Raw genomic sequence first — 23,137 nt, forward strand, 5'->3', positions numbered from 1 at the left:
TACCTGAAGAGAAATAGTCGCTTATTCTATGCCAAGCACTGAACATGGGCTTCACCTTCACTTTGCTCTTGGCTCTGGCACTGTTCCACATAGCCCTGGGGGCATCTGTGGGTCAGGACAGCAGGATACGCTATGACAACTACTCCGTCTATAAGGTCAAGTACGCGAGTCTCGGACAGCGCAATCTTCTGCGACAACTGGCAGAGGATCGGGATAATGTGAGTGAATTTCTATGCATAAGGTCTGGGAGTCTCCGATATAATCCCCCCTTCAGTTCAGGCTGTGGCATGAGGCCAAGGATGAGCTGCACCTGATGATCAGCCCCTACGGTTTGCCCGAGTTCCAGGCGGAAGTGTTGAAGGCCAATGTCAGTGCGGAGATCTTCATACCCAATGTGCAGGAGTAGGTAGTGCCTATTAAGAGGTTCGGTTCCCTTATGTAATTCTCTCCCATCTGTTGCGTAGGCTAATAGACGTGGAGACAGCTGAAAACTCTAGAGCCTCGAGCGATGATTTTGGCTGGAAAAAGTATAATTCGTTGGCCGAAATTGAGGCCTGGTTGGACGATATACTCGCCAGATATCCGGTAGTTACGGAAGGTTTTGTCTTGGGAACATCCTACGAGGGTCGCACCATACGCGGCCTGAAGATCTCCTACAAATCGGGCAATCCCGGTGTGTTTATTGAGTCCAACATTCATGCCCGCGAATGGATAACTTCGGCCACGGCGACATGGCTTATCAATCAGTTTCTCACTTCCGAGGATCCGCTGGTAAGGACCTTGGCCGAAAGCCACGACTGGTACATTGTGCCCGTGCTAAATGTAGATGGATTTGTGTACACCCATGAAAAGGTAAGGAGATCTGTACCTCCTTTATAGCTCATTAACATTTTTTGATCTAAAGGATCGCATGTGGCGCAAGACGCGTCAACCCTCGGATATTTCTGCCTGCGTTGGCGTCGATCCCAATCGCAATTACGACTCCCATTGGATGGAGAACGATGGTGCCTCCTCGAACCCCTGTGCCGAGGACTATGGGGGACCGCATGCCTTCTCCGAGCCGGAGATCCAGGCCATGTCCGACTTTGTGGGCAGCATCAAGGAGAAACTCAATGTGATGCTGGCCTTTCACTCCTACAGCCAGCTACTGCTCTCGCCCTATGGCCATACCAAAGAGGAATATCCCGAAAATTTCGACGATCTGATGGAGGTGGCCAAGGCCTATGGCGATGCGGTTGAGGCGTTCCCCTATGGCACAGTCTACAGATATGGTTCTGCTGCGGGAATACTTTGTAAGTAGTGCGGGGAGACTGTCCATTTTTGAGGGTAAATAATGGGTTGTTGTTGTTATGTGTAGATCCCGCTTCGGGGGCAACCAATGACTGGGCCTACAACGAGCAGGGCATCGAGATATCCTACACCATCGAGTTCCGTGACACGGGTCGCTATGGCTTCATCCTTCCCCCGGTGCACATCGTGCCCAATGCTGAGGAGGCGCTCATTGGGATTACCGCATTGTTAGATAAGTGCAAAACGTTGGGTTATCTGGAGCTCAAGTATGATTTGTAATCGAAAGCATAATAAAAGAATTAAGATTCGATTACGAAAGCGATTACGATGGGAAAGGTGTTTCTTTTGGGCTGATGGGTTCGCCAGAAAGTCAGTTAATGGTCAATATGCGTCTGCTTTGGTTGTGTGCCGCCACGCTGGTGGTCCTGGCTAATGCTGGGACCCTCAAGGATACCCCCAAACAGCGGTTTGATAACTACGGAGTGTACAAGCTGACGATTCGGAACAGGATCCAATTGGCTTTGATCGAGAAGATTGGTGAGATCTCCAATAAGGTGAGACAGGATTTCATTTGGAATTGAAACTGTGGATTACCAAGGAGACTTATCCTTTTTGTAGTACGACATCTGGAAGGAATATGATGAGCATACCAAGGAAGTGCACATTATGGTTAGTCCCGAGGAGCTGAAGCACTTCCAGGAACTATTGAGAGTCAACGGCATCAGCAGCGAGCAGATGATTGAGAATGTTCAAGAGTAAGTGCGCAATCGATAAGAGTGGATGGCCGATGGACGTGGCCGATTAGCCAACAATTATGCGGGGGTTTATGAGAGGCCATAAACATTACGATCCCATTCCCCCACTTAGGCTTATCGATGGAGAGCAAGTCACTGCCGCCGCAGATAGTGGCACCTTTGGCTGGACTAAATACTACGAGCTGTCCGAGATCGAGGCCTGGCTGGACAGTGTACTGGCCGCGTATCCCACGGTGACCGAGGAGTTCATCGTGGGCCAGTCCTACGAGGGACGCACCATTCGCGGCATTAAGATCTCCCACAAGGCGGGCAATCCGGGCATCTTCATCGAGTCCAATATCCATGCCAGGGAGTGGATTACATCCGCCAGTGCCACATGGTTCATCAATCAGCTGCTCACGTCCGAAGAGCCGGCAGTTCGGGATCTGGCAGAGAGCTACGACTGGCACATTGTGCCCGTGTTCAATGTGGATGGCTTCGAGTACTCCCACGCGAAGGTGCCGGTTACTTTCTTCTACTTTCTTCTGTTTTAAACCAATTTCTTCTCCTCTCTTAGAATCGCATGTGGAGGAAGACCCGTCAGCCGCATGCCACAAATGAATGCATTGGAGCCGATGCCAACCGAAACTTTGACTCCCACTGGCTGGAGAACAGTGGCGCCTCTTCGAATCCCTGCAGCGAGACGTTCGCCGGAGACGAGCCTGGCTCCGAGCCAGAGGCGAAGGCTTTGGTGGAGTACCTTACCCAGATAAAGGACCAGTTCAGCGTGTACATATCCTTCCACTCCTATGGCCAGTACCTGCTCTCTCCCTATGGACACACTGCCACAGAATTTCCAGACAACTACGCGGATCTCCTGGAGATTGGCGAGGCCTTTGCCACCGCCATCGAAGACCTGCCCTACGGCACTGTCTACCGCTATGGCTCCACAGCCGATGTCCTTTGTAGGTTCACACCACAATGAAGCGTCCTTAAACGATGGATAATCCGAATGTTTCTCTTTGTAGATGTGGCCACGGGCACCTCCGTGGACTGGGTGTTCAATGAGCTGGACAAGAAGGTTGCGTTCACCATCGAGTACCGCGACCTGGGACGCTATGGCTTCATTCTGCCCCCCGTGCAGATTATCCCCAACTGCGAGGAGCTGATGGCCGGCATGCTGGCTCTCATTGACAAGACCAAGGAACTGGGATATATATAAGCAATGTGTATTGTGTGGGACTACCCCTGATCCTGATCAGTAAAGTACCTCACGTAGGAGGCCAGTAGATCGTCCATTTTGTAGCCCTGGGTGGTGCTGCACAGCAGCTTCGAGGCTCCGATCATGTTGCCGAAGCGTATGTGGAAGTGGTTCTTCCCCGAGCTCCACATCCCCAGCTGCGAGTACTCGAAGCTTCGGAGGGTTTGCTTCGTCTGGGCGTCCAGCAGGTGGAAGCCGGAGCTGTTGATGGCGATCAGAAGGCACTCGGGCAGGGTCTCGTCATTCTGCTGCTTCACCACAAAGAAGGTGGAGCCGAAGCACTGCTGCTGGGAGACGGCCTGCAGGAACAGCAGCTTGGCCTGGTCTTCGGTCAACTGCTCGTGGTGGATTCGTGGGAGGATCTGCTGGCGCCAATCGGCCACTGTCTGCAGGGGTATCAGATCCTCGGGCACCAGGCGGGGCAGCACTTCCGGCAGTCTCTGCAGACTGACCTCCTGATCCGCACTGTAGACGAGTCCCGCCAGCTGCGAGGCCTGCTCGCAGTCTATGGGATAGTAGCCCTTCAGATACTTGTGCAGCTCCTGGGGATAGCTGAAGATCACATCCCCATTGGGATCCTCGCCCGGCTGGTTGTTCAGCCAGAGCTTCCGCATGAAGTGCAGCTGGTAGTGGCCGTCGCAGACGGAGCGAATGGTCTTCTGCTGGCGCAGCCAGTACAGCAGTTGGCTGATGAAATCGAACACAAAGTCCGCCTCCGGCATGGCGTACACCTTGTCGCCGGTCTTCAGGAAGATGCTGTAGCCCACGGCGGTCTTCAGCTCCAGTCGGTGGGCGATCTCCGTGATCAGCTCTGCCCCGCGCGTATGCGACTCAATCTCGAAGGCCTCCACCGTGTCGTCTGGGAAGTAGATCTTGTGGTAGATGTGCATGCACCGCTGCTGGATGCCCTCCACCTCGATCAGATGCGGCGCCTGCTTCCGCTGGCCGTGCTGCACGGAGCGCTTCAGGCGCTTCAGACAGGCATCCGCCAGCGAGTCGGCGCGCATGCGCAGCAGGATGAGCAGCTCCCGCATGATCAGGACACTGGGCGCCATCAGACCCGTGGCCAGATAGAGCAGGTCCCAGCCCCGCTTCTCGCCCTCCGTGGAGGGATTGTCGCTCAGCTGCTTCTTCAGCTGGCAGTAGAGCTCATCGCACAGCAGCGGATGCTGCAGAGCCGGCTGGAAGATGAGGTCCGTGTTGACGGGCAGATTGCTCCTGGCTATATCACCCATGTACTAGGGGGAAAATGGTGAAATTTAGTTTGGAACATTACTCCGAAATAGCCCTACTACCTTCAGTATGTGATGGTAGATGACCAAAGCCTGTTGAAACAGCTGCGGCTTCGATCCCAGCGCCTTGAGTAGCGGGGCCTTGAGTGGTTCCGGCGAATACTTCGAGAGAGGAGCCTTGTCAGATCTGAGGAAAAGGAAAACTTGGATTATCTTCCCTCCATTTCCGACTTTCCGAAGAACTCACTCTATGGCCTCCCTAAACTGCATCTCAGCCAGCTGAGAAATATTGTGCTGACGACGGCGTAGAATAGCTTTGCGAGGAATCGGCTTGGGTGCCTCCTCATCGAATCGGCCTTCGCGAAAGATCTCCTGCAGCTTGGCGGTGGGCTCCGTGAGTGTGGCCAGGACACGGACATTGCCGGCGGCGAACTGACCCCACTGACCCTGGACACAGCCACGCCAGCACTGCTGGGCATTGCCGGCCATCAGTTGGGCCCCAGTGACACCCGAATCGAACTGGACGAGATCCCCGGGCGCGAGAGTGAGGAAGTCTTCGTCGTCCATCTCCTGGGAGTGGTCGAGGGCCACGGCGAAGCTGGACCGCTGCCGGAGATTGTCCAGCATATAGTTGATTACCTCGCTGGCATCCTCGGCGGCGCTGCACTGCAGCACAAAGTTCACTTGCTGCACGGTGCGAACGTGCAGCTCCTCGTTGGACTCCGTGTGCACCTTCAGCAGCTCGGCGAAGCTGCAGGAGGCCAGCACCTGCTCCGTTTCGTCGATCAGGAAGAGCCCTGTGGCATTGATGGCCAGCATCAGCTCGTCGCTCTGCAGCTTTGGGCCCTCCTTGCGGAGCACCTCGAACAGCCGCGAGTGTCGCATGGGCCACGAGAGATGGGCAAACAAACAGATGTCCTCTTTGGCCCTCTGCTGGCTGGCCGCCATCTGCTCTGCATCCTGCTCCTGCCTGACATACGAACTGCGCTCGTAGGTGGCTGCAATGAGGCGGCTCCAGTTCTGCACGGCACGCTCGCCCGGGGCCAGGAGATCACTTGGGACGAAGGCCGTGATCTCGGTGGCCTGCAGGCTTCCGATGGCGACCGGGCCGTGCTCAATGAAGCAGGCCAAGGCACAGACCATGGCAATGTCCTTCTCGGAGCGACAGCGATACTCTCCGCACTTGAGGCCGTTCATGATCTGCTTGTAGATCAGATGCGTGGCCTTGGGGTCCACCGCGGTATCATGCCACGTGGCGAACATCTCCTTACGCAGGTACAGCTTCCAGGGGGCATCCAGCTGGCGCTGCTCGCACACCGAAATGGCGTCCAGCACGTGCTCTCGTCCAGCGCCGAGTGGCATGAGTCTGCCGTGCAGGGACATCAGCAATCCGAAGCCAAAGCAGTCGCTCAGTCCCAGGCCCTGGCACAGCTGCTGCACGGCCTCCCTGGCCGTGCTGGCGGCATCCACCTGCAGTCGACGCGTCCCTCCGTCCATCAGGTGAATGTCCAGCTTCAGGGGCTGGCGTCCGCGGATGGCCTGCAGCTCTAGCAGCGACGGCGGCTGGCAGCGGGCGCCATTCATCAGAGTCCGCTCCAGACGCTGCAGCGAGGGAGCGGCCTGGAGCTGGGCGGTTCCCTGCTTCATGAAGCTCCGGAGATGCGGCTCAAAGTCCGTGCTTGGCGGAAAGCAGCTCAGGCAGAGGGACAGGAGCAGCCAGCCCCGGGAATAGGAAGTGCGGCTGGGATTCAAGTACAGCTGCTTGCAGATCTGAGCAATAATTTCATCTCTGGCAGGAGTTGAAAGGTTAATATTGATACACTCCTTACTGCCAAGCCTTACCTCAGGTTATCCTTCAGGATGCCATGTCCAATGATGAAGTGCAGCTTGTCCAGATGGCTGCTGGAGGCATTCAGCCAGTGCTGGTAGAACATCTCGGCCTCCCTCTGGCTGCTGCCCTGCAGCTTGGAGGGACGCTTGAGGGCCTGACGCACAAATAGTCGGGGCTTTGAAGAACCAAATGCGCTCAAGAGCCGCGACAAATCACTCATGATATTGGCATCGTCCAAGGGGAGAATGGGCGACGATGGGGCTACCTCTGGGATATCGCCCATAAAGCGCAGAATCGTCAACCAAATGGCCTAGGGATGGGATAAGTCTCTGAATCTCTGTTTGTGCTATACTTAGAAAGGACTCACCTTTGAGGCCATTTCATCCAAAGGCAGTTCCTGCTTCAGCAGGGCCTGCTTCAGGGGCTTCCTCTCATGCTGTGCTGTGGCGCCACCGCAGAAGTACGTGGAGGCATATTTCAGATAGCTAAAGTCCGAGGTGTCTATGTTCTTGGGCACCGGCTTGGGCAGGCGTATGGTGTCGCCGGAGGCTATGGCCTGGAGCCTCTTCCGAGCAGCCTGCAAATAAAGAAGGTTTCATTTAGTGATTTCTAGGGTAAACTCTTTGCGACTCGTTCAACTATTTAGCTCTCTCCCTCTCTCTGTGGAGCCCTCAAGTGGTGTTCTCTTATACTCTTAGACATTCAATTCAGTTTATATTTCAGAGGCATTAATTATTTCGACAGCTGTAATCTGAGTGCCACTTATCGAGAGGTGCTTTAGGCGTAAGCTTTTATAAATATACGGGGTATGCTGCACCCGAAGATATGCCCTCGCGATAAGGACTCTGCGGCCGATTATTTACGATCGGGGTTTTATTTCATTTATCATTTGGGGTATTTGTTTTAAACTTCTGCCGCCCCACTGATAGCGGCCTGTCGCCCGCCACTGGCCACGCTCCACATCCATTTTCCTTTGGCTCGAAATTCAGTTGCTGACTAAAGACGACCCGGTGTGGATCTCCGACTTCTAGGAACCTATTCGAAATCTAGCAAATAAATTATATTTTTTTTTACTGGTGTGGTTGTTGTTGTGCTTTGTGGTTGTTTTATTTTGAAGTGGAAATGGTAAAGGTTACCGGGGAATATTCTGGCCTGAAGGAAGATATTTCCCGAGTAAAATTCTATTAAATATAATCTAAAGTTCTAGGAAATTCTTGGAATTTTTTGGTATATGCTATAAAGTGTTTCCAGTGGAAATTCCTGAACTATTTATATGAAATTCCACAGCGATTATTTTTGCTCAAGGAAATGGGGCCGTAAATTTTAGAGGAAACCCTCTATGGCTTGGCCTATGACTTGGGGGCTGTAAATAACCTTCTGGCTAATCTTTTTGTTAATGAGTCCAGCTTTTATGATGTAAATACAATAAATATAAATAATTTCCGCTTCAATAAGAGCCTTTCGATCGGTATCTATGGCATAGGAATATTTTAAGAACTCTAAAAAGCTCTAATCTTTAGAAAACCAATTGAAAAAAAAAGAAATGAATGTCGTATCTGTATAGAGATAATCTATTCCTAAAGTCTAGGCGAATAAAATAAATATATAACCAAATTAGTCATAGGTTCATGGTATTTGAATATAATGGTGACATGCGATCCCAGAGGGTGGGTTATTATGGGGACACTCACTGGAATTGACGGGTACGATATACAATAAGCCAAAGATTGGGGGCGAATGGAAAGCAAACCACAACCAACGCAGAGCAGACGAGAAAACGAAACATTTATCTCTAGATTCCTTAGATATCACCAGCAATGGGTTTTATTTACAGAGTATAATAAATATTATGGTTATACAGATACTACGATATATACATTCATCGATTGAGGAAACTGTAACAAAAAGCGATCACAAACACAGCTTTTTCTCATTCTACAAATACAATATATACTCGTGTACGTATATATTATATGGCATATACAAGCTGCATTTAATAGATTTGTACATAAAAAAGTAGGTAGCCAAATGGAGTCCCAATGAAGGCGAGTCGCAAGGCTGGAGGACGACCCTGGCAGCCATGGAGTCGTCGTCCAGCCTTGGGAGTAATATCATCTACAGCTATGTCTAGTTTGTTCAGGGCCCCTCTGTCCCGGCCGAGCGTCCCTACTAGAGGCGGGTCTGGTTGACGATCTTCCGCGGCGCCGCCTCGTAGTAGTTGACGGGCCGGGACAGGAGCTTCGTGGGCACGTCTCTGCGCAGGCGCAGCTCCCGCTCGAACATCAGCGACTTCGCCTTGACATTCGGCCCCAGGGGACCACTCACATCGGGCTCGTCGTTGAGGAAGCCGAACACATCGTCCACCATCTGCTTGGAGGACTCCACGTCGTTGTAGCCCTGCGGGCTCTCCGGTATGGGGGCACTGCCGTTCGTGGCCATGGCGGTGGTCTGACTGGCGGGACGCGTGGCCACAGGAGCAGCGACGATCAGAGTGGTCGGTGGCGGCGGCAGGGACATGCGCGCCTGCAGGGTGGGCGCCTTGGGCGCCTCCTGCTTGAGGGACTTTGTGCGCTTTGGCTGCTGCAGAGCGGCCATGGCCAGGGCATTGCGGGTGGCTGCCTCGTCCTTGAGCAGCTGCTCCTCCGCGGCCTTGAGCCGCTGCTCCTCCTCGGCCTTGAGACGCTGCGCCTCCTGTTCCTCGTTGAGACGCAGCTGCTCTTGCTCCTTCTGTGCCTTTTGCTCCTGCTGCTGCTTGAGACGCTGCAGCTCTTGCTCCTCCTTCAGGCGCACCACCTTCTGCTGCTCGTCCTTCTGCCGCTGTCTGCGGGCCGCCAGCTTCGACTGGAAGTCCTTGCGGGTGAGGTAGCCCCGTGACAGGGCCTGCAGCTTGATGGTGCGGCATCTTACCATCGTGAATTTCGTGGTCAGCTGCTGGGAAGCTACGCAGGCGCCCAACCGGTGGAAGCCCTGGCGCATGATCTGGTACTTACGACGCTGGAGGCGACCCCGCCAATGCCGCTGCACGGTGACGATGGCCTGGCGGTATCTCTGCAGATATCGCCGGAAGAGCACGCGCCGGAACCCTCGCTGTATGGCCACAATCGACTTGAGCATCAGCTGCGAGCGCTGCACCTCCAGGCTGGCATCATCCTCGTCCCGCAGGAAGAGCTTGGTCTTGCCGAACTGGCGGTCCGAGTCGGCGGGCAGTGTGGCCAAACAGATCTGCTGCGCCACCTGGCGACAGTCGACCTTCTCCAGGGGTCCCGTGGGCGGCACCAGCAATCGATAGCGCTCCACGAAGGCGCGGTAGGCGGTGCGTATGGGATATCCTGCGCGTCGGATGCGCGCCGTCTCCATCATGCCCGAGTAGCGTAGCTGTCGCACACAGAGCTCCTTGTCAAAGTTCTACAACAGGATACAAGAGGGTCAAGAACTGACAAGCCTTTGGTCTCCGTCACGCTACTCACCTTTGGCTCCTTGTATTCGTTCGGCTTGATGCACCTTATGAAGTAGGGATGCGACTGCGCGAGGGTCCTCATCAGCATGTCCAGGGAGTTCCTGAACTTCACGCACAGCGTCGGCTGTTTCTTGGCCGTGTCCATGGGCATTTCGTTGGGGAAGATATCCACTAGATACTTGTTCGCCGAGCGCTGAATCAGCGCCCTCAGGTCACCGCTGAACGAGTCGCGATTCTTTTCGAGGAAGCCCAGCGGATTGTACATGACGACGCCCGCATAGTGACGGATGCCAAACAGCGAGGTCTGTGTGGTCTTGCCTTTCACATAAATCGAGCGATTGCCATGCTGGACATGGAGCTTCTCGAGCAGGGTGCTGTCCGTGCCCTTGGGGAACTTTGATTCCTCATCGATCAGGGACATGAGGTTCATCGGTTTCATGCCAATGAGGTCGAGTATTTGTTGATTGTCCTGGAATTCGATGTGCTGCCAGTTGATGTGCTCGTTCTGGTACTCATCTTGTTCCATCTAAAGTAAAGAAATGAAAGATTGTTAAGAGGGGGAGAGCAAGTGGTAGAGCACTTGATGGTTACGATGCGAATAGGTATTCCGAAGAATATCTTAAGATTATGGAATGAATAGCAGGTTTAGTCGAATATAGAATACCGTGCCAGCCCTGAACATGAACAGACATGCATGTTGAGACCCGTTTGCTTCGCTTTGTTTTGTATTTGCTGAGAGAGAGAGGCCCCACGACAGAGAACGGGTCTTGTTGTTGCTGCGAGAGAGCCATACATGCATTGAGAGATAAGAGGTGGTCCGCTAACTCTCTTTCGGGTGCTCAGCACTACAGAGAGCGCTTTGACGCCCTGTTTGACGGGAGAGAGACCAACGAAGTGGGCTGTAAGACCCGAAAAGAGAGCGCTTTGCTTTTGCGGACCAGCTTGCTTAATTTGATCATGGAGTAGACAAGAGAGCGCAAGAGAGAGAGACGCAAAGCTCCCCTCGTAGATCCAATGTAGATCGAGGGATCCTATCCCAGACTCACCTTGAAGATGTGCCCCACAAAGAACTGCTGTAGATTCTCGTTGGCATAGTTGATGCACAGCTGCTCGAAGCTGTTGTTGTCAAAGTTCTCGAACCCAAAGATGTCCAGGACCCCGATGCTGTTCATCGGCCGGTCCGGCTGCTTGTTGATCGTCTCATTGATGCGCCGCACGATCCGCACGAAGATGCCGTCGTACAGGGACTTCACGAAGGCGTCGCGTCCCTCCAGGGCCGACTCCTTGGACAGGCTGGTGGTCACATGCTCGCCATGGACGAATATTGTGCGCTGGGTCAGGGCCAGGTTCAACGGAGCCACCGGTATGCCCAGCAGCTTGGCCACCCTCTTGAGGTTCTCGTCGTCTTCCACCTCGGCCGCCTCCTGGTTGGCCACCTCGGTGGCCTTGAAGCGCAGGTTGCCCAGGTGCAGGATGGCCGCCAGCAGGCAGAGTATGCTCCACATCTCCTCCGGCTTGAAGGAGAGCACCTTCATGGCCGCCCGGATGTCGGCAAAGTCCTTGGCGTCCCCCCTGCCGGGCAGGGTGAAGCACCCGCCCTGCGATAGGTAATGGTACTGGCTGGGGGACTGCTCCTGCAGCATGAGACGCTGCCGCTCCGGCGGCGTGAGCCCCGCCAGCATGCAGTAGAAGATGTGGTAGTTGCGCTCCTCCCGACTCTGGAAGACGATGCGGGATTTCTCGAGCAGGTACTGTTGGATGCGGGCCCCCTGGATGGCGCCCTCGGGCGTGAACCGGATCTCGATGTACTTCCCGAAGCGCGAGGAGTTGTCGTTCCGCACGGTCTTGGCATTGCCGAAGGCCTCCATTATCGGATTGGCCTCGATGATCTGCTGCTCGATCCACGAGTGCTTGCCGCTGATCGCGGCCAGGTACTGCAGGATCAGCTTGGTGCTCTCCGTCTTGCCCGCCCCCGACTCGCCGCTGATGACCACGCACTGGTTCTCCTTGTGCCGCTGCAGCCGCTGGAACGCGTTGTCGCTGACGGCGAAGATGTGCGGCGGCAGCTCGCTCAAGGCCTTGTTCCTGTACAGCTGGATCTCCCGATTCGTGTAGATCGGCAGTATCTGATAAGGATTGATGGCCACCAGCATGGAGCCGGTGTAAGTCTGAAAGGGAGAGAGAGAGTGGCGTTTAGTCACAGCCTCGGATATCCTTTTGGTTCCCATCACTCACGTATATCAACTGCTTGGCATAGCGGTTCTCCAAGTTCCTCAGGATCGTGTACTCCTGCAGATCGCCCAGCGTGATCATGTCCTCCACATCCTCCTGCGACGTGATGTGCATGGCCTTGAGCACGTCCCCGGCTGGCACCCAGAACTGCTTCTTGCGATCATCGCACACCAGGGTCTGGGTCTTCTCCGTGCGCACGATACGGGCCCCGAAAGGCACTGCAAACTCGCTGGTGGCATTCTGCGGCTTCACCCACACATACTCGCCCTGTCGATAGAAAATTGAGGGATTCCCCTGAGGTTAGTTTTTACATCATAAATGTAACCGATAAGAACTGATAAGCTACAGTTCGATAGTTCATAAATCACGGGGCAGTCCATAAAGACCTTTAAATAGAACTGAAAACTAACGAAAAACGAGATATTCGAAAGACCAATGAACTTGTAGAGTTTTCCCATGAAAAAACAAGCCAAAAACCACCCATAAATTTCTACTTGAAAGATCTCTGATGATCAATGAGTTTTCCTAAACGATTATTGAGCTCTTTTTCGTAGAATTTGCCCCCCTTTTCAATCGAGCCGGCTACAACACGATATCGAGTCAACAAAGAACTAGATTTACCCCTTGGTAACCCCCTAAAATGGCAGAAATACCTATAGAACTTATAAACGTTTATATCGTTTGGTGCCACACCCAACACGATATCGGCCAGTGAAGAGGAAATTATTTTATGTCCACAGTAGAGTTTGCTCTGCAAACCCTTGAATATCGTGGCCTGATTTAAATATAAAAGAAAAGAACACAAACGGTAGCCGACTTTCGGCAAATATGTGCAGCTGTCGGCAGTCATTATCTTATCATTGGAATGCCGATACACAAAGCAGGTCTTATCGGTATCTGAGCATCGAATCGACACTACGAGGCAGCACCAAGCAGGTGATAATTGCCAAAACGAAGGGGTCACACGGGCAGATATGACCTTGCCTATGGAACCATCCCAAGATTAGATTACTCTGCCGGAGGCCTATTCCCGGCCATGAGCCATGAGCAAACACCTGCTATATAAATCGAGACTAATGTCTCACTAAGTGCCTTCCAACGATCGTAAATACAGATCCCACAATCGGGAATTCGCTAATCGAAATGTCTGCCGTGTCGTGTCGGTGAGATCACCTCCCCAAAAAGTGTGAGTCATTAGTTTTCCGAATCAATAAATAAGTATTCCATGAATTAGATGGAATTCGGCACAGTGGTAGTGGAACATGGCAAAGAGTAGGCTGTGTTGAGATTCCCGGAAGACACAAAAGTCGTACAGACAGATATGTGTGCGATTTATAATGTTTATTCCGTTGAAAGCCGTTGTGGCTCAGTGGTTTAGGGCTGGCCAAAGCCTTTTACAGCGCTCTCAAGACCTGCCTCGTATCTTCTTTCCTGTGCTGTTCAATCTATAATCTTTAATTGACTTTTCGCTGTTTCGATAAGAAGTTTGCTTTGGCTGCGAATGGCAGGGAGTGAAGGGCTTTACACGCTCAAACTATGGCAACCCATGACTAGCCGCAGTGACGGACACAATTGAGTTTTGAGCTACCTAATCATAAATACTTTATGCTCATAATCTTTGGGTATTATTATGTACATTCCATGCAGCCGCAGGTGGAACAACACAATTAGCACACGTGTAGGCTCCACGGAATGGAGTCGCGTCTGGTTGATAAGTTTAAAATTAAAATATGCCCCATGATGGCAGCGGGAGGGGTGTCGTGTGATATCAGTTATCAGAGCAATTTTCTGATAAGACTTTTGGAGGGTGGGGGGAGACTGGAAGACAGGCTATTTCGGTGCCACGACAACCAGGAAGTCTCTATGGAAATTTCACTTACATGCTCCCGCACAAACTCGGACATCTCGTAGACGTATTTCACTCCCCGCTCCCCGCTCCACTCCACACTCCCCACTTTACACACGCGCCGACAACAACGACGATTCTTAATTGGCAAATGTTTGCCCCACAAAGGTTTTTTTTTGTGTCTGTTTTCACAGCCGTTTTCACTTTCTTGCACGGCGATCAAAGATTCTTTTCTCGGTTCTTTTCGTTTTCCTTGGCCAAGTTCTGTTCCGTTCCGCACGGAGTCTCGCACACTTCTGAGCGCTCTTCAATGCGGCCCCTCAATGGGGCCTCTGACAGGGTGGTTGGGGGCTCTTATCTGATAGCTGATAACGAATATTGAACGCTTTTTGGCAGCCCTTATCGCGGCTGCCACCCCACAACGACTCCGCCATATGGCGGGTGTCGCACAGATGGCCCGGGGTCGGAAAATTGTCTGCCTGCCCTGGCAATATGCATACGTCACGATTAACGTTGCTCTAATGTATCCGATGTGGTATCTCCCGATACCCGCTTATCTGACAATAAATGCTGCATGGCACTGACCCCGCTCATGAGTCATGTGATTGGTCATGAGTCTAACGCAAGTTTGAGGGACCATAGTGAAATACCAGAGCAACAAATTGTTTCAGAATTGTGCTGTGACAAAGGTTGATTCGATAGACACGAACCACTCTTGGGTTTGTGTTTAAAGGTTCCCGGAAAACGCTCAAGAACGAGTGTAAGTCGTATATCACTCGATTGCGTAAAGGAAGGAAGCTCCACCTCTCGAAGAGAACCCTTTTTGTGGTGCCATTTCAGAGGTGTATCGTTCCATTCCATTGTTCCCATGCCATGACGAACTCCTGCAGTGTCTCACTTTGATTTGTGATGTACGGACACTCGCATTAATCAACCGAATCCGATTTGTCAAGAGCCGAGCCCATGTCGTATTTAATATACTTCTCAAGTTTCCAATTACGCAGTTTCATTTATAGAATTACCCATAAACAGATGTTATTTAGAGAATGTATGAAATACCTGCTATCCACTCTCCTGTAACCCCCCCTCCCCGGCCGCACATAAATTGCAAAGTCCAACAGTTGTGGGTGATTCGTCATTCAGTGCCCCACTGGCGTTTGGCTATCGGTCGATGGCGACAATGCCTGTCATCTATTTAAGTAATTTGTTAACCATTTTAATCATAATTGAAGGCGCCGAAGCCCGAGAGCTACAACAAACGCTGATAAAGAACAGACAAAAGCAAAGGCAAACAACATTAGCTCCACTTCGAGTGCAGTCAAAGCCATAGATGCCTTAAGTCTGTTTGAATATCGTTTAAACTATTAGTTAGGCGAATGCCTTGTCGCTCTCTTTTGTGTTTGTTTAAAGCCAGTTTGTTTTAGCCTTCCCCTTGACTTTGGTGCCCGACCGCAACGTCATCATTGTCAGTAGATTATTTTGGCTTTAACAAATAGTTGGGCGATAAGCCAGCGCCCAGCGCCGAGAGAGGGAGAGCTGCTCCAAGTGGCTGCAATAAATTGTTGATGGCGGGGGGGCCAGTCACGTGCTAGATGAAACATTCCAAAGGAATGTGGAGGGTGGAGAGTGCAGAGTGCAGAGTCGTGTTGCTGCCAGGCCACAAGCAGCCTTCTGCCTTCGTCCTTGACGGAATGCAATGAACTCGCGAGAAGCGATGGGGGATTGGGGATTGGGGCTGGAGCTTGCTTGTGCATTAAAAGCGCAATTAGGATTATCCTGTGAATGTGCTTAGCAGGAGCAACACGGACAACAGCCAGCCAGCCAGCCAGCCAGCCAGCCAGCTGGGGCGAGCTCAACTTTTGACCCAATTTCGGACGTCATAAATCCCAGCAAGACAAAGACAAAGACAAAGAAAGTGCCCCAAAGGGCACAAGGAAAAGGAAAAGCGTTCTCTTTCTTCGCCTGTCAGGCCGCCTGTCCGTTCTCCGCTCTCCGCTCTCTGTTGTCCGCTGCTTGCCGGCGGCGCATAAAAATTCAATTAAAGGACATGCCTACAGAGTGCTAGATGCGAATGGAAATACGAATGTTGCCTCATAAATAACGCGCTGATAGCATGGCGTATGCGCAATGTCGTGCAATTTGTTCAGCGCTTCGAGGTCTGCCCCAGCAAGCAATCATCGTCGAGGCGAGGCGCACAATTTACAATGTTTGCCGTGTTCCGTCGAGCGCAGATAGTGGGCACAGGAGTAGCAAAAGGTGTCTATGGCGGCGGCATTCAGCTACCATTCAGTCGGTGGTGCAGCCATCGCCAAGTGACACTGATACTACCGATGACGATGGGCCACAAACCCCACCCCTACCCACAGTACCCACTGCCCACAGCAGCTCCTCTCGAACACATTGTTGACCTATATTCGGGCATCAATGAAACGCGAGCAGCTGTGCGGGGAGCGGGGAGCAGAGCGAAGGGGAGGGGAGGGGAGGAGGCAGCGCACTTTCAATGCTATTGAGTAAGTTGAGTAAAAGCTCCCAGTAGCCGCTTGGGCTGGAGGCAAAGCTCTCGCAGCTCTGCTCTCTCATCGAGGGAGCTTTGGGACTGGAAGTAAAAGCTGCTGCCGTACGGCGCTCTCCCTGCCAGACGCTTTCATTGATGCTAACTGTATACCAAAGAGGCAAAGCGCTACAAAGAAATGGATGCAACAGAAAAGGGCTACAGGAAGTCGGATAGGGATTAAATAATAAATTAAATGATAAATTAATACAAAATCTTGAAAAATATCACAAACCATTAATATAATTATTATTTTTTCGAAATTTTTGTATTTCTTATATTTTAAATTTAAAGATATGGGGCCTGCATATTAAAAAAATATTAAAATGATATTTCTTATTTTATTTAAAATGATCTAAAAACTGATGAACAGCAGAGAAAGAACTCCAACAAAAATTTGAGGAACATTGAAAAAACTGATATATGAAATTATATATCAAATACAAAATAATATAAAATAAAATTAATAAAAATTATAATTTAAAAATAATATAATATAATATAATATAATATAAAATATATATAATACAAAATATTTATATAATAATATATAATTAATATAAAATAAAAATAATACAAAAAAAAATAACACAAAATAAAAATAGTATAAATTAATAACAATATATAATACAAATAAAATAAAATAAAAATAATACAAAATTATATAAAATAAATATTATATAAAATAAATATTATATAAAATTATAAAACCCACATTTTGCTAGAAAATGCTAGAAAAATATACTTTAAAAGCAATATTTGATAAATAAACTATCTTAGGAAGTCGAACAAATATAATAGGACAGATATCTTCTTATTTTCGGGTAAATACTGTTCAAAAAGTGCATCCATGCCGAAGAGAACCCAAAAACAACAACCAAAACGGCTGAGAGTTGCCCCGAGAACAGCGAAATCTCAAACCGATTCTTCTGCTCTTCGGACAAGACTCGAATCAACTGGAAATGGACGAACAGCTGGAGACAGAATTCAAGAGAGACAAAGAGAGACAAATGGGACAGCATGGGGAAAAGGGTGTCAATGGAAGCGCAGAAATGGAACCCTATAGATACACTCCACCTCTCTCTCTCTCTTTCTCTCTCTCCCTCTCTGTGGCGCTGTGGCAGGGCAGCTTTTCAATCCAGTTCGAGTCAGCCAGCGGTGTGGACGTCTCTCAGCGCTGCCGCTTCTTTTGCAGTCTCTTTCGCGACTCTCTCGCGCGTCGTCAAGTTAACGGTAAAGTTGTTAGAACCCAATTTAAGATTCGATTTATGATTGAAAGCAAAAGTGCAAAGTGAATCAAATTCGAGAAACAGACAGATTTGTTCAAAATTTTTCGGCCTGCCTCTCTCTGTCTCGTGTTGTTTTCGTTTTTGGGAAAAAGCATTTAAAATGCAGTAAATTATTAAAGGAAATTTATTTTGATTCACTTTCGTGCGTGCTGCTGTTGTTGTTGTTGTTTGCCCTCCAGTGAGAAAGAGAGAGCCAACGAAGAGAACACCCGAAAGCCGAAGCCCAAATACTCGGCGCCGAGCACTCAACACTGCCGAGCGGAAGACCAGCCGAAAATACCGAATCGCATTCACCGTTATGCTCGTATCAGTCGCGTTATAGCATCGCATCTGAAAGCATCTCCGAGCGCCACACAGCCACAAGACCACAGCAACAGTCTCCCATCAGCATCAGGAGCAGCAGCATCCCATCACCATCACCATCATCGGAGGTATCTGTGAGATACAGCAGTTCGCGAGTGCAAATTGCAGCTGCAACATGTCAATTAACTAAGTCCAACGTCCAGCGACAAACTCAAACCGATTACGGGCGAAAAGCCAGCGACAATTCCGACTAAACAAAGCTCAAAGCTCCTTCATATTCCTTCTCCTGGTTACAGGTGAGTCCTCTGGCGTGAGGGTGGGGTGGTGTGCAGGCACTTTATGACCTATTTGGAAGCAAAGGGAAGCGAAGGGCTTACAATGCAATTATTCGCCCGGCCACAGCCACAGATTTTTGGGGGTGTTGCAATTCAAATTCTGGTCGAGATCAAAGCCAAAAGTAATTAAAAATCCTGGCTAAACTAATGGCTTGTTGGGGATAATTAATGTTATTCAAAGTGGATTAAAATACTGAAAAGTTTCGTTAGTCAGCAGCAAACCCAAAAACAGTATGGAATTCATCAGTTCCAGCACTTTTGCATTGGCTTTTCCCCAATAAAACTTTAAAGCATCCCAGCCCCTGTGGGAGAAGGACATCCTCGAACCCTCGAAGGAGTTCAACAACTTTGTTGCACAGAACTTTCCCCTCGACTCGAGTTCAATTGCAATTTGCCAGCAATTCAAAGTAATTTCCCTTTTGCTTCGTTGGCTGCTGTATGAGAGAATATAACGCATACGCACCGTCGCACAAGGATCCATATAGGAGAAAAATAGCAGGGCGTCCGTCTGGAGACCATTGATATTTTCCCTAATTGCTTCTAAAGCTGCCTGAACTATTCCTAATGAGACAGTTAAAACGCAATCGTCAACGGGCTGGTCCTGTGTATTTCGCACTCACTCCTGCCCTGAAGGACCCTCGAGGAATGCGCTTGGATTGCTTTGAATGCCGCTGCGCTTCTTTCTCAATCTCGATTGGAATGCATTGAGCCCAAGGACATCAGCCGAAGCAGCAGCAGCATTTGAGTATCGCAGGAGGTTGGCCAGGGGGGTGCCTGGGTCCCTTTGCGGTGGGCTACCCAGTTTATGGCCGGATTAAAGCCGTAAACTATTCGGAAGTTTCTTGTTTGGAGACAGCGAGACAGCAGCTAATGCTGTCCTCTACATTTTTATGCATTTACCCGAAGGGCGACAAAAACTAACCGAAAAGCGAGAGGGATCTTTAGCCTGAGGGAACAACAAAAACATGAAGCACTTTCCCCAGCGGGGAGGGAGAAAACGGAAATTAAATTGCGGCATCCTTCCAGGGATCCCAGCTCTCACTTAGTCATGCACTTAGATTTCTGCCAGTGCATGTCCAAGTCCTTTCTTAAGACAAAAGCCTCGTTTTTTATGTCTCTTCCTTCTCCCTCTCCCTTCCCTGTCCTTCTCCCTTCCTTGTTTTGTTGTGTTTGCCCAAACATTTTTATTCGATTTCGACTTTCGCCCTCCGTCGGCGCCCATTTGTTGATTTGATTTTCATGTTAATTTTGATCGCTCGCTTCGCTGGATCGATATTTGTACTTAGCCCCGCTGTGGCGCAGATAACACTTAAGTGCGCCCAAGTGTCGCCTACAATATTCCCGAAATTTATGCTAATTATGCAAACGCCTTCACTGCGTATGCGTATGCGTAATATTTTCGGAACATTTGCTTTGTTTTGTCAAGAGTCGAGATTTGCTGCCCGTAAAGGATGGCGTTCCCGAAATAGACGACTGAGCTCATAGATTGAATAACTTTTTGATAGGGGGGCGAACATAAGAGGGGGGATGGCTTCGTCCTACTGGGCACTCATGGCATGCGGCCAGACAATAACCCTCTAAACCCATTCCTCATCGGTATTTTGCATATCATTGGGGGATCCGAGCATTCCCGTTCCATAAATACCCCTTATTTCCTGCTAAGGGAATGTCCAAATCGTATTCCTATTCCTTTCCAACCAAACTATAGCTTCGAGAGACTATATCTGCCCTGCTTCGCCCCCTTCCCTTCCTTTAGACTTCTCTTCAATCGTTTTTGTATCGACAAAATGCTTTGGTTTTTCGCTGATTTATGCCTGGGCCCTGCCCCCTTGCTTAGAGCCCTTTTTTTCCTGTGGGGAGCCCGAGAATTAGTTCATTCTGCCATGTTGGCCACGCCCCATCACTCACGACTCCCCAACCCCACCCCCACCTCCACCTCCAGCTCCTGGTTTGTTTTGTGTGTTGCTTTCAATTTGTTTGTTTTATTTCACTTTTCAAAAAAGGTCAAAGTTGGCCACATTTTGCTTTGGCTTTCGCCCGGGGGCTCTTGCCTTTCTCCCATGTGTATGTGTGTGTGTGTGTGTGTGTGGGTGTTTTTGGTGGGCGGGGGCGTGGCTCTTGAAATTTTGTTTATGTGCTTTTCCGACATTCATTAAAAGTCCAGCCAGCGCCTGAAACTTTCTAGAGATTATCGACTCCAACGAGCAGTCATAATATTTATGAACCTAAGACCGAGCCCAAGCCCCTGCCTACGCCACCCGCTGGTCAAAGGTCAAGCCTTGACCTTTGGCTACACCCAAAATTGGCCGCATTGTCGCCCCCATGTAACAAATGACAATAACACATGGATCTGAGATACAAGAATGGAAATCAAACGACAGCTCCACAAAAGCAAAGCCCAAGGAAATTATTTCTTATCAGAGCGGCCCAGAGAGGGCGGGGTGGGGGGTGGCCTGTCGCCGTGGGCGGTGGCGCGGAGGCGGGGCTGACATTTTACAAATGCCAGCAATAAAATTAGCTTAAATAACGTTTATTCTGCGCATCGAATTTCACTCAAGTGGGTCCGGGGGGGGGGAGGAAAAAGGGCCGGGGGAGCTTCAACCTTGCGAGGGTAAATGCCTTTGACAGCCAGGAGGGTTGCACAAAGTGGCTGCTGATTGGAGGGTGGAAAATGCTCATCAGGTGAAGCGAGGGAATGCTCGTCGAGGGCATTAATTGGGGGTCCGCTCGGAGATATGGCCACGAAGGGGCAGGCTCCAAAGTGCCAGAGTCGCCAATTTCCAAACACCTCTGTTGTCCATGGGTTCCACTGTAACCCCCACCACTTCAGGGTATTCCAATAGATGCATCATTCAAGCTTTTGCTTCCATCGGTATGACAGGCGTCTCCCTCAATGCCAGAACCCCCTCCCCCCCCCATCGATGTGTGAGTTATTATAACCTCAAGGCAATACCTCTCCACATTATTTCCCTGCTCCTGCTCCTGCCCCTGCCCCAGCCCCTGCCACCTTGCCACATTCATATGTGGGGAATATGTAAATTTTTCTTGTGTCAACATATTGACAGAATGTCGCTGGCTGTCGCTGCCACAGCACACACGGGGCAATATGATTCTAATTTATGTGAACCTGAAATCAACACAAATGTGCAGCGTCAGCGGAGATACGAAAGATGATAGATGATAGATGGTGGAGGGTGGATGGTGGGTGGTGGGTGGCAGGACAACTAATTAGAAAGTTTTCCAATAAGTTGTGTGTGGACTTTGTGGCCAGAGGGTTTTTAATGAAACGCAAAAGTGCCGCACAAAAGTAGGCTACACTTTTGATGTCCTTTTAGGGGTAGACCCCGATAAGTGGGGGATATTATAAGCAAACATTGCTACGGATATCTCTTTCCCCACACTCTTCCGCCTTACGAGAATTCAATTAACAATCAATTTGCATAACAAACGAAGCCACAGACACACACACAGGCACAGGCACCCGCACACACGTAAGCAAACAATTAAATGCACAAACGATATCTGTAGCTGTGTTTACTCTTGTTTTTATATATTTACGATACACATATGCCCTGGACTTAATCCTTTAACCAAGGACGGTGCTCCAGTTGTGCTCCTGTTTTGGTTCGACATGCGAACAACTTCCGCTTCCGCCGCTCAAAACCGAAACACACAAATCATACTTCCGTTTTGCCCCGAAAACGTTTCTGCCAGGTAATGGCACACGAATTTAATGAGAATTGCGACCTAATGACACACACACACACACCCAGCACACACACACACGGCACACACAAGTGGCACGCTCATGTAATTATAAAATTAAACACGGCGCGGCGTTCACTCGCATTTCCGGTTCGCTCGTTGCTGCCACTTTTGGGGACAGTTTCATTTATTTATTAGCAACACAATCTGCGGGGCTGACCAGCGTGGAGTCCCCTCCCCCCCCCAGAGAAGAGGGGGTTACCACTTTGTCCTAGTTTTTCCACGAACGAAAAGGAGAGACGATGCCAAATGCGAGAGTGGCTCGACAATGAGATACCCGGCAGTTATTTGGGTTTATATTGGGCATAAAACCCCCCAACCCTCCAACTGTTAAACTTTTATTGGTAGGGAATCCCTTCTTTATGTTTAATAATCCTCTAATAAACATCTATAATGGCAGCAAAGTAGAAAATATCATTCCCTCCTGCTAATGCCGACCTGCTCACTAACACAACAGACCCTCGTTCGTTATCCTTTGCTCGGAGGCACTCAGGCAATAGAAAAAACCCCGACCTGGGGGGGGCTCTGCAGGTGCTGACTGCTCCGGGAGAGTGGGCGGGCCTTGGGGGCACATTCGCTCTGTTCACAGGTGAGCCGCACTCTGACGACATTATTACGATGTGCGGGCGGTGGTCTCTGTCCCTCTTTTTTGTTTTTTTGTATCGTTTGACCTGTCCTGTCGTTGGCTTAACAGCTAATGGACTCAAATGGTTCTTGCGGCTTCCGCTTTGCATAGTCTTTGGCACTCTTTGGTCTGGTCTCCTGCCGCCTCCGCCTCCGCCTCCGCCTCTGTGCTTTGTCCTTTATTTCCTTCAGTTCAACTTAATCAGAGTTTGTCATTTGTTTTCGGCTTAACGTGGCTTTGCCGAGCGTGGCAATTATAATAAAAATGTTGGACAGTCCTCTGACATGTGGCACGATGCATCAGCTCTTTTGTAGTTGCATGCACAGAAAAGTCCCCACACAAAGCCGATGCCGAAGGGGCCTTCCGTGTGTGTGTGTGTGTGTGTG

At 50.2% G+C, this 23,137-nt stretch overlaps 4 protein-coding genes across 8 annotated transcripts in view; 3 read left to right on the plus strand and 1 right to left on the minus strand.

Annotated features, from left to right (window-relative positions):
* The first annotated feature begins 11 nt into the window (after positions 1-11).
* LOC108162234 (zinc carboxypeptidase) lies at positions 12-1,613 on the plus strand. The gene is made up of 5 exons (XM_017296869.2): positions 12-218; positions 275-402; positions 465-852; positions 905-1,292; positions 1,358-1,613. Exons 1-5 carry the CDS (start codon positions 45-47, stop codon positions 1,567-1,569), a joined length of 1,290 nt encoding a protein of 429 aa, XP_017152358.1. The 5' UTR covers positions 12-44; the 3' UTR covers positions 1,570-1,613.
* A 38-nt stretch (positions 1,614-1,651) lies between these two features.
* LOC108162233 (zinc carboxypeptidase) lies at positions 1,652-3,315 on the plus strand. Its single transcript, XM_017296868.2, has 5 exons — positions 1,652-1,844; positions 1,909-2,045; positions 2,158-2,542; positions 2,602-2,989; positions 3,053-3,315. The coding sequence occupies exons 1-5, from the start codon at positions 1,668-1,670 to the stop codon at positions 3,244-3,246; spliced, it is 1,281 nt and encodes a 426-aa protein (XP_017152357.2). The 5' UTR covers positions 1,652-1,667; the 3' UTR covers positions 3,247-3,315.
* Positions 3,233-14,194, minus strand: LOC108162228 (myosin-VIIa). Its single transcript, XM_017296849.2, has 10 exons — positions 13,918-14,194; positions 12,041-12,304; positions 10,852-11,973; positions 9,816-10,331; positions 8,674-9,753; positions 6,716-6,925; positions 6,360-6,658; positions 4,765-6,306; positions 4,581-4,704; positions 3,233-4,523 (listed from the first exon to the last, which is right to left on the minus strand). Exons 1-10 carry the CDS (start codon positions 13,939-13,941, stop codon positions 3,267-3,269), a joined length of 6,438 nt encoding a protein of 2,145 aa, XP_017152338.1. The 5' UTR covers positions 13,942-14,194; the 3' UTR covers positions 3,233-3,266.
* A 3,394-nt stretch (positions 14,195-17,588) lies between these two features.
* LOC108162232 (slowpoke-binding protein) overlaps positions 17,589-23,137 on the plus strand; it is a 34,118-nt gene continuing 28,569 nt past the window's right edge. For 2 of the 5 annotated variants that reach the window (XM_033393267.1, XM_033393268.1), the window contains exons 1-2: positions 17,589-17,667; positions 17,903-18,322. The gene's annotated coding sequence lies outside the window, so the exon portion shown is untranslated. Of the gene's footprint in view, positions 17,668-17,902; positions 18,323-23,137 lie in introns of those variants that run through there. The other 3 variants (XM_033393266.1, XM_017296866.2, XM_017296865.2) reach the window with 3 other exon arrangements.

The sequence above is a fragment of the Drosophila miranda genome, chromosome 4, assembly GCF_003369915.1.
Source record: "Drosophila miranda strain MSH22 chromosome 4, D.miranda_PacBio2.1, whole genome shotgun sequence".
Lineage (NCBI taxonomy): Eukaryota > Metazoa > Arthropoda > Insecta > Diptera > Drosophilidae > Drosophila > Drosophila miranda.

Excerpts from the sequence above, each read along its gene's own strand:
- LOC108162234 (XM_017296869.2), top strand. The coding sequence starts at position 45 with ATGGGCTTCACCTTCACTTTGCTCTTGGCTCTGGCACTGTTCCACATA. Across the intron at positions 853-904 it reads TTGTGTACACCCATGAAAAG|GATCGCATGTGGCGCAAGAC; the intron begins GTAAGGAGATCT and ends TTTGATCTAAAG. Across the intron at positions 1,293-1,357 it reads TTCTGCTGCGGGAATACTTT|ATCCCGCTTCGGGGGCAACC; the intron begins GTAAGTAGTGCG and ends TGTTATGTGTAG.
- LOC108162233 (XM_017296868.2), top strand. The coding sequence starts at position 1,668 with ATGGTCAATATGCGTCTGCTTTGGTTGTGTGCCGCCACGCTGGTGGTC. Across the intron at positions 2,046-2,157 it reads ATGATTGAGAATGTTCAAGA|GCTTATCGATGGAGAGCAAG; the intron begins GTAAGTGCGCAA and ends TCCCCCACTTAG. Across the intron at positions 2,543-2,601 it reads TCGAGTACTCCCACGCGAAG|AATCGCATGTGGAGGAAGAC; the intron begins GTGCCGGTTACT and ends CTCCTCTCTTAG.
- LOC108162228 (XM_017296849.2), bottom strand. The coding sequence starts at position 13,941 with ATGTCCGAGTTTGTGCGGGAGCAT. Across the intron at positions 11,974-12,040 it reads ATGCCAAGCAGTTGATATAC|ACTTACACCGGCTCCATGCT; the intron begins GTGAGTGATGGG and ends TCTCCCTTTCAG. Across the intron at positions 6,926-8,673 it reads TCCTCAACGACGAGCCCGAT|GCTGCTCGGAAGAGGCTCCA; the intron begins GTGAGTGGTCCC and ends CTTTATTTGCAG.